The 11,523-nt window shown below is 39.5% G+C and overlaps 1 protein-coding gene across 4 annotated transcripts in view; it reads right to left on the bottom strand.

Annotated features, from left to right (window-relative positions):
* Positions 1-315: 315 nt before the first annotated feature.
* The window catches only part of fgf13a (fibroblast growth factor 13a), an 85,224-nt gene continuing 74,016 nt past the window's right edge, over positions 316-11,523 (bottom strand). For all 4 annotated transcript variants that reach the window (XM_010785675.1, XM_010785674.1, XM_010785677.1 and 1 more), the window contains 2 exons: positions 4,900-5,098; positions 316-2,265 (listed from right to left, as the gene is read on the bottom strand). In XM_010785675.1, the coding sequence (XP_010783977.1) occupies positions 2,129-2,265; positions 4,900-5,098 (336 nt within the window). In that variant the 3' untranslated portion in view covers positions 316-2,128. The remainder of the gene's footprint in view (positions 2,266-4,899; positions 5,099-11,523) is intronic.

The raw sequence follows: 11,523 nt of genomic DNA, 5'->3' as shown, positions 1-11,523 counted from the left end.
AATGTTATTAGACTGAATTGATCAAATTCTGATGTGATTTCTCTGCTGTTCTCCAGCCTAACAGTAGCTACGGAGTAGGCTGCAGTGGAGAATACTTTGTAATGGCTGTTTGTCTAGTTTTCTGATTAATAGAAAAATAACTTTTTAGCCTTATAAGACTCTCCTCCTCAACTCAATGGCAAATGAAGGCATATGTACAGTCTTATGTGATACGTCGGTGTTCAAACAGTGAGAGAATGCGTCATGGCTCCCAATGTTACACCAAGGCATTTGAAAGCACAAAGAAGAAAGTCTGACACATTTTAAAAGTATATCTTAATATAAACATTTTATTCAGTGCATTTTTGTGTATACAACAAATAATAAACAACTGGAAGTTATCAGGCAGCCACAATGTCTGCCTGTAAATGTTGTTTGATCAGATTTAGTCTGGTAGTTTGGAACACATGATCCAACATGGGTTAATACACATAGCCTACATCATGCAGCTCTAGACCAGAATTTCCCTGCTTTCTCCCATGCAACATATAGGTTCACCTAATACAAACCACCTCTGGAGGAAACCAAGAAAAGAAGCCTCCCAGAAGCATGTACCAGAACAAAAGTTATGTAGCTGAAAGGAAGAGTACTTAGCCCACAAAAAGGGTCATTTTTGTACATCATTTAGTTTGTACATGCCCTGTGCGAGACAGGGAAGATGTTCCTTTTTGTATGTTTTATTTTCACTTTTACAAATATGAGGTGTCCTATAAAATGTTAAGCCACCTAAAAGTCCACAGTATTCTTTTTTAAATATAGAAAATATTGTCACCACAATAATTTACTCAAACACATAACAAGCATCCTGGGAAGGGGCTTGAACCATATTCCTATGGTTTTATCAGTCAATAGGGGTCGACAAAAAAGGATGTTGGGAGACTTGAAGTATGACACAAGCACAGAGGAAAAACGGATCACAGGGACAACAGACGAAGACATCGTGACACAGTGGTAACAAAAGGGAATGGGAACACAGAATAGTCGTTTCATAACTCGGCCATCGAGCATATCAGCAAAAAGTACAACATCAAGCACGTTGCCAACTCCAAAGTGTTTAAAATCACTTCCTTTGTCCATTAATACTTTTTCACAAAATCTTTGCTTTCTTTAATCAAAAATGTACAATGAAAGAAAACAATTCCAGCTTTGCCTTTATCCTGGCTTGGTTTTCAGCGGCTTAAAGGGACACTCTTTCTTTCTGTCTTTGGTTTGCCGGAACCCCCTTCAATCATGAAACAGCGAAACAAATACAATACTTAAAAATGGTAAGGGAGGAGAACAAGAGGGGACAAAAACAAAACCAGTTTTAAAAAAAACTCTCAGCTAATTCCAAAAATTAGCAAATCCTAAAATGCAGCTGTGGCATTTCTGAAAAGAAAAGAAAAACGGCAAGAACGTCACACTGTCGCTTTATATTTCAGGTCAGCTGAACATAGGCTTAATTTCCCATGCTAGAGAGCTCAGTCTCTGAGCGTGTGCACTAGGACGCAGGAGAGCTACCGTCTGGCTGGCCACAGTCCCAGCAGCACTAGGATGCGCCACACCAGGGAGTTTATAGGCTTTGTATTCACAGAAGCATGGATTAGACAAAGATCAGGGCTTGTACTGTACCACTGAAGCGTTGTAGTCCAGCACTATTACTGGCGGCCCTGAATGCCTTTATCTCTAACTTCCTGTCCCTGTCTTAAAGATGAACGAGTACTTGGTGTCTAAATTACCAAAGAAAAGTTATCGTGTACAGGAAATTAAGAACAATGAACTAAGATAAAGATGAGTTATTGGTAAGCGATCTTCACCCAAAGAGAGTGGTCAAAGTAATGGATAAATCTCAAGACCAAAACAGAAATGTTATTTGTCTTTTGAGTCCAGAATGGTTTATGTGACATTAAATTGCTGACTATTGATGATTTTTTGACAATGATTGACCAGGATGGTGTCTAACTCTTTTTTTTATTGATGGTGTTCGTGTGTGGTTTGTTGTCGTAGCTAGTCCTGAACCGTAGATCGGTGAGAGTTGTCTGCTTGGATTCACGCTCTGCTGGAGGTAAGGTTTCGTGGTTCGGCCCCCGGCCTGGGTTCGGCTGCCGGGCTACGTCGACTCATTCTGGCTCGCGGCTTTGCCGCCGTTGAGCACAGCCGAGGCACTCCGACTCTTGGTGGGTGTGCCGCTGCCGGAGCGGGAAAACTCTGTCAAGTCATGGAGGGATGGCTCTCTGTACATTGCCACTGTGGAAACACAAAGCAATTGAGAATCAGACAAACTGATATTTTGTGTACATTGAAGAAACAACAGTAAAAGAGAACTGTGATTTATAGAAGATAGATAGCAACAAAGTGGGACTGCATTTGTTTGTAGTTATAATAGTTCCAGTGATGTTTTAATATGACATCTTGGTCATAGTTACTTGTAAAATGCTGACTCAAGAGATAACATCAGGTGCTGAAATAAAAGAATCCTATATTCACAGCATGGCATTATAAATTCAGAAGAAGCTAGTGCTTTAGCTTTGCTTTGTTTGCAGCATTGGCCCAATGTACATCTCAGCAGCGGCTTTTCAGAAGAAATATCAGTAATCTGAGTCTTTGGTTTCAGGATGTTATCAACATCCTGAAAGCCTAGAATGCTATTTGAAGTTCAGTCCTAAGGGAGCGTGTGGCTGAAACAGCAAACGCAGTCCTTCAGACACTTCAGTGAGCCCAGCATTTTTTGTTACAGTAGCAATCCAGGGATCATCTTTGTAAACACCAATCAATGGTAGGGCTATACTGGGAAACTGCTGATGATTAGTTCCCTTTTTAAGTGACAGTATTGTACGATTATAATGGTGGCGACTGACCTGATTATCACCTCAACACCACTGCTGCTATTCATTTTTAAACATTAATCCCCAACATTAACCATCCATTTTACATTCATTCACATATCTCCCTGTGTTTTAACTGCAGACGCCCACTTGAAAGAATTTGGTACACATTTTCCAATAAAGGCAGCAAGAATTTCTAAAAGAGGATTTTCTTGTTTGGGTTTGAATGACATGAGCTGCACTTGCTTCATCCAGAGGACGACAGAATGAGAGGCTGTGGGCAGCGACTCACAAACTGGAACCAGAAGAGAAGTGAGTAACGGCTAGAGGAGATGCCAATGCAGAGACAGCTTTTTAATTGGTGCCCTGTAACACCGCCGCCTCTAAATCTTTATGAGCTGCTGGATGAAATTCTTCTTTATTTCTCTCTCTTTCCCTTGTAAATGTCCAAATGCAAACCACTTGACACACTTGGAACTTAAATTCTAAACAATACGTAGTAAATATTGTGCATTAATAGATATTTAAATTCAAAGAAGGAGTATAACTTACTCTACATCTTTGATATTTTTCTCATTATTGATTTGCTTGTTGGATCTAAAAAATTACATATTTCACTTTTTTATTTCAGCCAGCTGAGGGTTTTGGGGATTAAATGTCTTACACAAATATCTATGATTTGAATCGCTTTTTCTTTTTCAGTATTTATTTTTACAATCTGCATTCTGCAATGTAATTATTCTCTGGTTATTTCTCCAAAGTGTATTTCACACCTTTTGGATGGCCTGTTAAAATGCATGTGAAAAGATCATCATAGCGATTTCAAAGGGCAGACAGACTTTATAGGATGCTGCCTGAATGAGCTCCACCAGAGATGAAATAGGGAGAGCATAACATTTGCATAATGTAGAAATAAAACATGTAACTCAAAGCTGAAATACAGAGCAGTGTTATGGCTTTTGGTGAATCCTTGACTGCATTATATTAAAAAAGAGTTTCTAATATTTCAGGAAAATATAAGAAAACACACAGCCACCCTTATACCTACATGCGGACACACAACATACTGTAACCTAGTGAAAACATTAAAAGAGCCATGTGTGACGACTCCAAAACGCATAATTCAGCAATACAAAATCTAAAGAAAATGTCCTCTTTGTCATCGGTTGGGCTTTTATTTCTTACTTTGTAAAGAAGTGCTTTTCTTGTATCCTACTGAAGTGAAAACAGACTCTCTCTGTCTCCTCTCTGTTGACAGGTAAATCTGTGTCTTGTTGAAGATGAAAGGAAACAGAACAAACGATTTCTCCCTCTGTCCTCTACATTGCCACATTACCACAAACAAAGCCTGGTTGGGTGGGCTTCTCTTTGACTTGACTGTACTTCTAAAAATCACTACTATTCAAAGCATAAAAACATATTGTTCCGGCTGCTTCAGGCTCAGCATTGTTCCTCACTTTGTCTGCAGCAGAGTGTGACCAGCTACAGGAAGCTAGGTCTACACCGGCATCTCTAAGGAGAATGCTAAATGGTACAGGGTCACAGGGTCATGAGGAAGCAGCTCATTTACTCTTTAGAAACATATCCCCATCGAGAAAATGGCGGCATTTAATTAGAGAAGAACTAAAGCTTTTCATGATTCTCTTATTGTGAGAAACAACCCATTTACCAAATAGAAAAGTGAGTGAATAACTCAAAACCTCAGTAGATTTAATAGTTACAGCGTTGCACTCATAATGGATTGTTGAATAGCTTTGAATACCCCCTCCCCCTACACAACTTTTTCATTCTTGACGCAACTATTTTTGCATCTTAACTTTGATCATCTGAGTGCCTTTCAGGAGAGACACACAATGTGCGCTTTTATTCCCATATTCAAACTACACAACACCGCAATATTTAAGACGGACAGCTTTGTGTTCAAGTGAGGCTGCTCAGAGCAACTTCAAACACTTTCAATGTTCAACATGGTTGGAACTGGCATTGTATGGACTAACTCTATTAAAGCACAACCTGGCCCTTTGTCTTGTGACAGTAAAATGTAAAAGAGGCTTACCTTTGAGAGGTTTGGGAAGGAAGTGGGCTGCTGGCTTGTTCTTCTTGACATGGTTCCCCTTCATGATTTCTCCTTCCTTGTTCAGACCGAGGTACCAGCCCCTGCCCGACTGCTGCTGCCGGTATATCATGGAGGAGTATGTCACATAATAGTTCTCGAACACCGACTCCTTGAATTTGCACTCTGGCGTAAAGTGTTCCTGAGAGAAAAGGGAGAAGCAGTTTCAGTGTATAGAAGTTGTTGGACAGTAATTCAAAAGGTCTCAGGAGTCTTTGACATCCTGCTACGAACTAAAGCAGCTGAAATGCAATAGTTCATTACTTGAGAGTGCAACTTAATAACGCTTCATTGCCCTGAATCTTCCATTCACACTGGAGCATGAAACGAGAAGCTATCTCAAAGCTCAAGTCCTGATTTGTTTTGTCTCCTGAGAATCTTTTAAAGCTATCCATTCAATTTACCGTGGTGAATAATGAATCACTTTATATCATAGATAACAGTGATAGGACAGATACAGAGTAGCATTAATAATACATGCAGGCAGGATGAAGACTTCATTCTCATTTTGCTCCCAGATGTTAATTATGCATTGGGCAATTCATTATCTTTCAGAGTATTGTCCGTTCTGTATTAGATTCTTTAGACACAATCATTTAGTCCAACCATTTCACTTAGAATACTTATTTAATTACTAATGAACTAACACAAATATTGTATTGCTTTTGTGAGGCTTTATAGGTTTGTATACAATCTGTATGCACTAGGGTAGAGCACAGTTCTTCCTTATCTCTTTTACCAATGAACTGGCTGCGGTTCACTCCCTGGAGACATGACATGTTCCTGTTCATCTTCCAGACTCCATACTGTGAAGCCTTAACGTTCCTGTTTAGTTTAGAATACAGGGCCTCTGTATTTGGCCATTAACGCTACAACAGCGTGGCTGAGGTTTATTTCCTCTGAGGCATGGATTTTGTGTGTGTTTGTGTATGTGTGTGTGTGTGTGTGTGTGTGTGTGTGTTTGTGTGTGTGTGTGTGTGTGTGTGTGTGTGTGTGTGTGTGTGTGTGTGTGTGTGTGTGTGTGTGTGTGTGTGTGTGTGCTTAGTTCTATGAGAGTGTGTTTGTCCAATTTGAAGCGTTGCTTGGGCAGTGAGTTCACAAAACAGAGTCTAATCAGTAAGAAGACCATTTCCCCTGAGAGAGACCGAGAGAAAGTGTGAGCTAGTCAGCAGTGAACTGTTTTCGCCATGCCTTTTAAAATTACAATCTTCGAACAATTTGTCCACAATTGAAAACAAATACAATTTATGCAAACAACAGCTGAACAACAAGTCACTCACAGTTGCATTAGCCATGGTTCAAACTCACTAAAGAGATGATAAAGTTAGCTCTCTTCAAAAGAGAAGGATGAATGCCTTTTTACGAGTGAGGCAAGTATACCCCAGATTTATCCTATCTTGGTTAAAAAAACATAATTTTAGTAGGTATCAATGTTGAGAGTGATGATGTGTCCCGAGTGCCAAAGAGCCACTGTGAGATCATGACAAACAACATGTCACTAGCAGACAGGGAGTCATCTATCTAACCGCCTCCATTTTTCGTTCCGACAGCGTCACTCTTCATGTGAACCGCTAACGGTAGTTAAAAAGACTGAACGAGGTTCTTGTTTGGTGATGTGTTTTGCTCTGCTGCTAAAGCTTTTGTATACAATGCAGAAGGGATGAAAGCTTATTGATGGACTTGAGTATCTTTATATTTTTGGTTTAATTTGGTTTGTATTCAAAACTGCTGAATTGTAGATTTGTAATTATTTTTCAAGTTTTCCATTAAACAGCCATACAATGCAGCTGAAACATACACAAGCTTTAAAGCGAAAAGCAGTGAACTGTAATGGAATTGAAGATTTCACTTGTTGAGCTTGTTGAAAGCAGGTGACAATACTTTCATATTCTATTGTGGCCATACGGAACATAAAATCCAGACTAAACTTTAGTAACTGACACTCATTATTCCCTCTCAATGATTGAGCCCTAACAGACCACCCTGCAGCAAAATCTCTGACAGAAACAAAGTTGGAGTCACAGGAAGGTTGTGACATATCGCCTCTATGGGATACTTCCTGTTGGATCAGCCCTGCTTCTCAGTTAAGCTGCAAAATCACAGGGGTACCAAACACTCAATTTGAATAAATGCTAAGCCCACCAGGAGGGCTGCAGAACCAGCTGGGAGCTCACAGTGTCACGGTTCAGGAAGAAACAAATCTTCTAACCCTGAAAACAAAGAAAGCTGAGGTAAAGGTCAAGTGAAATGACAACATGCAATCCCTGTTTCACCTCTGTTCATGCAGCGGATAAAGATGGTTATTTATCAAAGACATTTTAGATTTATTTCTGAGATTCAAGCTTCAACGTAGAGATACTCTTATACCTGTACCAAACAACTGTCCCACATCTTCCATTTACCGAACATCTCTTATCATCACTGGTAAAATGACAATTACGTCGCAAATGGTTTAAAGGGGAACATGGGAGAAACCTCAGGGAGAGCAACAGAGGAGGGATCCCTCTCCCAGGACGGACAGACGTGTAATAGATGCCGTGTGTAAATTGAATAGATAATACATTTACAACATAGGTAGACCAAATGCAGAGCTCAAAATCTGAGATCCTGTTCATGTAATTATAAGACCTATTTAAGGAGTTATGCAAATGCTCAGGCCAAAACGAGTATCTGAATAATTTATAGTTTAAACTCTCAAGAGTTCCAGAGTAGTCGAGAACCAACTCAGTGTTTTAATCAGTGTATTCAGTGTTAGCACTGCCAGCTCTGATGCTTTTTTCTATGCAGATGGTAGCACTGTGGAACTCACATCAGCAGAATGGTAAAAGGTTTGTAACGTCTTGCTGCACATATTAAAGGAATTCCTTGAAGAAAAATAAAGACTTTGCTGGCTCTTCCCATATTCACATCGAGGCGGTTTGTGAGTTATAGTAATACGTGGTAAGCTTCCACATGGCAGTATTCTTATTAGAGCTACATCTTAAACACATACTGTAATTATTTGTGCAAACATGATTGACACAGACTACAGTGTAAGCAGGAACAAGGATCATGCAAAATGTTAATGTTGCTCATGCTTTTTGGACACTAACGCTCAGGTCGAGGCATTTGTTAACACTGTTACATGTGTTTCTTTTTCTAATTTAGATATTTTGTCTTCCATTGATATTTTAATCCATCTCGCACATTGTTCATTTTTGACTTTGCAGCAGCAGCTGGCCCCAGGCTCTGGAACACTCTGCCCCTCCATGTGTGGTTGGCCCAGACACTAGGGTTTTTTAAATCATCACTCAAGACACACTTCTTCTCTCCGGCCTTCTAGTCAGAGCGGAGCATGACACCTGACTATTCCCTGTCTTTTTGTTTTCTATATTTCTGTTGTAAATTGTCTTTTATTGTGATTGTAGTAATGTGTTTTTATTACATGTACAGCACTTTGGCTCGACCAAAAATCGCTTTTAAATGTGCTATATAAATACAACTTGATTTGATTTGATTCATTTTTGACAGTGTTCCTCCTTGAATAGCTTAATGTCTCCTTTCTTTCTTGTGGTCTGACTCTGATTAGCAGCAGCAGTCTTAGAGAGGCTGGGCCGCATCCATCTCAGTTTTAAACAGGCAGCAGCGAGAGCCAAACAACGGGCTGCTCAGCTCTCGAGCCAGCAGATCTGTTCTACCTCTAATAATGAGCTTATGTGGATTTGGCTGGTTACACTCGCCCTGGAAAAGAATAAGAGTCTATTGATAAACAGACTTGTACAGATACATGCACATTTAGAGCCAAGATGGAGGACAGGCTGCTGGCTGGTACTGCTGTATTGGAGTGAGACTATGGACAACAGACTCACACAGACTCACACAAGGAGGGGCCAAAATGGCAGGGGATCCCCATTTCTATTCGAACAGGCCTCTGATAGACAGCAATTGTCATATTCTTTTGTATGGGCTCCAATACCATCTCCTTCAGTCTATTGCATATCTATTGTTCACTAAAACCAATCTGCGAGTGAAAAAATCTCCCATCACTTTAATTATGAATCGGGTTCCAGATGGATCAAGGGTAAATCACTTTAGAAATAAAAAGCAGGACAATATCTGCCTAGCAATAATGTCAGTTGTGTCATCTTGATCCCCCAGTATGGCTATAGTGGTTTGGCTAAATGGATTTTAAATGATCCCATTACACTACATGGGATTTTCCTGGAATTATGCAACTATGCCAAGTCCTTGTCAAAACGATGCACGGCTGTGTCAATGCAAGCACATCACAGTACTGAGTGTACATAATGCTGTTAGGAGCTGCTTACATTTCATATAGAACAAATAGGGCTAAAGGAACATGAATGGCTCTGGTGGGTTTGATACAATACAGATTTAGATTAGCTGCATACCGTGGATGTAAAAGACTGTCAGCTGTTACTTGCCCTCTTACCTATTTCTGAAAATGTGTTTAATAGTTGCATTGCTGGGAGCTCTACGTAACATTTCTTCACAATTTGTACGAGTGAAATAGGAAAAGGTCCATCGCTATTCATCCTATTTTCTAAAGCATCTCTGTAGCAGTGAGCAGTTTTTTCAATTAACTTTATAGACCTCTCAGTATTAACCCATGATGTTGGATCTACCAACAGAGGATTCAAAGCTTCAGGGCCTTTAACTTGTGCTCTATTCCTACCATGTTTTTTAAACCCATTGCAGTGCCAACAGTCACATCTAGTTTCACCTCCCCTGCCCATACAGTACATGCATTTTCAGTATCTTGGTATTTCTGTGCAGTGTGCGCAATGTGCGTGTGAGGTTTTTCTCACCCTGATTCTGTCATTCCAGTCATTTTAGAACTTACGTTTTGATCAACATTTTTATTTTGAGAGCATACTTCACATAGTTTGAATATTAACCCTAACTTCACAATGATAAAATAATAGGATATTATCTAATTCTAAAGCTTTCGACTTGGTTTGACTTAGAAATCGATCCATCCTTTCTGCTCCAGCATCGCACACTTTTTTTACTAAATGTCTTATTATAACAATGCAAATCTCAGTTCACTGCATTGTGTTTAATTAAAAAACGTAACCTACAACTACACATGTAAACAAATTAATTAACTCATTTACACTTATCTTTCTTAATGAGGGGATCTTTTTTAAATTGTAAAGTTTCATTCAAAATGTCATTGAAAAGGGAAGAGAAGAATCTAATGTTTTACAGAGAGGTGAAATCACAGCTTAAGTTAGGGCAGTTTTGCCTGAGCTCATTATGATGAAATGACTACTTATTGGAAGAAGACATTTAAAAGCTTATGCAAGTGCTAAGTGTGACATACTGAAGGAAATGTTCCTGGCAATTTTGGGTATCAATGAATGTAAAACACAACAAGCACAGTCACTCACTGCCCATCTGGCAAACCTCTTGTGCTCTATCACAATTACACTACTCAGCAGTGGACAATGACTGTTGCATTAGCAAGGCATTTCAAGAAAACACATTCAGTTATGATGCACTCTCAAACAGCAATCTGTTGAACTCAGCAGAGTTACTACACCCCACTCGTGTTTTCCTGATCCAATCAGCAGGAAGAGACATACTAGCATAATGGATCTGATCGTCTCTGTAGAGAATTTGGCTGATTTCTTCTCAAGAGAAGCCAATTCAATACTGCGCACTGCCATATCCAAACTGAGATGACACCAATAATGCCAATAAAATCATACGAGTGCTGTTCTAGTTTCTTTGCAGACACATCAATGCTTGTACTCACAAAAGCTAATGCTATGGATGGGCAGTGAGGGCCAATCTTCCTAAATCCGGCTTTTCAGTGTCCCAGTCTTTTCAGTGTCCCAGTCTTTTCAGTGTCCCAGTCTTTTCAGGAGAGTGAAAGTGGATTAAAATGCACCTCTTTATTTACTCATCATCGTACACTCATGGTGTTCATTTGTTGGGAATACATTGGAGAGCTTTAAGCTAGTGGAAAAAGACCCTTGCAAATACGAAAAACAAATAGACACACCCACACAACTCAGCAGCACACACATACAGACACACATACTGTACAGAAACAAAACACAAAGTAGTTAATGACACAGCTCAGTGGAGTGGAACCTTGGAGCAGTGGTTATTTACCAAAGGCTTTGTGCTTGCTAAATTGTTGAAAAGGCATGTGAGCCAACTCCATATCTAACAAGAGTGTACTCAAGTACAAATACACAATGTACAAGCAGGATATACAGAGAACCTTGCTGTTTTTATTCTATTTTCTATTCATCATGCTTTAAATTATTATCAGCGTATGTTATTCTCAAGAATAAAATAACCTCTGCTTTTCTTATACAAGGTTTCAGTGACTCTCCTAATGCATTACCTTAACCTTGACTAATCATCATCATAATCATCATTCTTTGTCTTCTTTTACTCATTATTCAGAGGGCCTTACTTAACATTTTAGACGTTTAGCTCAAATATAAAATATAATGCTTATCCGGAAAGCTTTTATAAATTAGCAAGAGTCTGAAGGATTCAATATCATATGCTTGATGCATGATCATCGCAGAGATTCAGCTGGCCCAG

The sequence above is a fragment of the Notothenia coriiceps genome, unplaced genomic scaffold, assembly GCF_000735185.1.
Source record: "Notothenia coriiceps isolate Sejong01 unplaced genomic scaffold, NC01 NC01_scaffold00028133, whole genome shotgun sequence".
In the NCBI taxonomy this organism is placed as follows: Eukaryota; Metazoa; Chordata; class Actinopteri; order Perciformes; family Nototheniidae; genus Notothenia; species Notothenia coriiceps.
Note: the sequence above shows the minus strand (reverse complement) of the source record. Positions and strands in the feature narration are given on the sequence as shown.